Source organism: Chaetura pelagica, unplaced genomic scaffold (assembly GCF_000747805.2).
Source record: "Chaetura pelagica isolate M959 unplaced genomic scaffold, ChaPel_1.0 scaffold955, whole genome shotgun sequence".
Lineage (NCBI taxonomy): Eukaryota > Metazoa > Chordata > Aves > Apodiformes > Apodidae > Chaetura > Chaetura pelagica.
In genome coordinates this window covers 4,131-5,395 of record NW_009953321.1, presented here as the reverse complement: position 1 = coordinate 5,395, position 1,265 = coordinate 4,131, and the positions used below count along the sequence as shown (strand labels likewise).

The window sequence follows — 1,265 nt, the reverse complement described above, 5'->3', positions numbered from 1 at the left end:
CCCCCTCCCCCCCCAGCAGGCTGGGGACATTCCCCACCCCCAGGAGGAGCTCAGGAATTGGGGATGGGGTCTCCTCACCTCTCCTGGTGGTCTCTGACCTCCTCTGTGCCCACCTTCTCCTTGCCCTCCTGCTTGGCCTCCTTGGTGTCGTTGTTCTTCTCCTTCTCCACTTGGGCCACGATGGGTTTGGGCTCCTCCTTGGGGGGCTCTTCGTTGTCTATTTTCTTCTCCCCTTCTTGCCCTTCTGCCTCCTTGGGGCGTTTGGGGGAGTCCTGGGGGGGCAGGGAGAGAAGAAGTGGGGATCAGGGTGGATCATTAAATCCCCCCCATGTCATGGAAGGGTTTGGGTTGGAGGGACCTTCAGGATCATCTAGATCCACCCCCTGCATGGGCAGGGACACCTCCCACCAGCCCAGGCTGCTCCAAGCCCCATCCAACCTGCCCTTCAACACCCCCAGGGATGGGGCAGCCACAGCTTCCCTGGCCAACCTGGCCCAGGCTCTCCCCACCCTCACACTCCACAATTTCCTCCTCAGCTCCAACCTCCAGCTCCCTCTCCCACTTTTCATCCCTCCCCCTCATCCCATCCCTCCCTGCCCTTGGCCCAAGTCCCTCCCCAGCTTTCCTGGAGCCCCTTCAGGCCCTGGAAGCTGCTCTAAGGTCTCCCTGGAGCCTTCTCCTCTCCAGGCTCAACACCCCAACTCTCCCAGCCTGGCTTATGGAATCATGGAATGGTTTCGGTTGGAGGGACCTTCAAGCTCATCTAGTTCCCACCCTCTCCATGGCAGCTCAGAGCTGAGCTGCTCCAGCCCTCGGATCATCTTCATGGCATCTCCAGGAGCTTCCACACCCCCAATCCCTGCTGTCCTCCTACCTCCAAAGCATCTTCTGCTTTCCTCTTGATCCCAGCCTTCTCGTTCTTCTCCTTGGATTGCTCATCAATCACCAGCTTCCCCTCCTCGTCGCTGCTCCCCTCCGCGTTCCCCTTCTTCTCCCCATCCCCTTCCACTTCCCTCTCGGCGTCCTCAGGGCAGCTCTTCTTCTGGGTGGGCTGGAAAAGGGGACATGGGAGACATTGGGGACATTCCCAGAAGAGCTCCAAAGGGGGGGAAGAAGGTGGATCCAAGCTCCTGAGATCCCCCCCTTCCCACCCACCTGGTATCCAGAGGCTTTGACCGTGGGGTTGTTCTCGATCTCCCACAACCCTTCACTGAACCCTTTCCTTTTGTTGGGTTTCCCAAACTTCTCCTTGCATTCCTCGTAGG

At 59.4% G+C, this 1,265-nt stretch overlaps 1 protein-coding gene across 1 annotated transcript in view; it reads right to left on the bottom strand.

Moving 5' to 3' along the window:
* Window positions 1-78: 78 nt before the first annotated feature.
* The window catches only part of HDGF (hepatoma-derived growth factor), a gene marked incomplete at its 3' end in the record, with an annotated part of 1,388 nt that continues 201 nt past the window's right edge, over window positions 79-1,265 (bottom strand). The window contains exons 2-4 of the mRNA XM_009998139.1: window positions 1,156-1,265; window positions 875-1,051; window positions 79-272 (exon numbers count right to left, since the gene is read on the bottom strand). The exon at window positions 1,156-1,265 is cut by the window's right edge and continues 29 nt beyond it. Of these exons, the coding sequence (XP_009996441.1) occupies window positions 79-272; window positions 875-1,051; window positions 1,156-1,265 (481 nt within the window). The remainder of the gene's footprint in view (window positions 273-874; window positions 1,052-1,155) is intronic.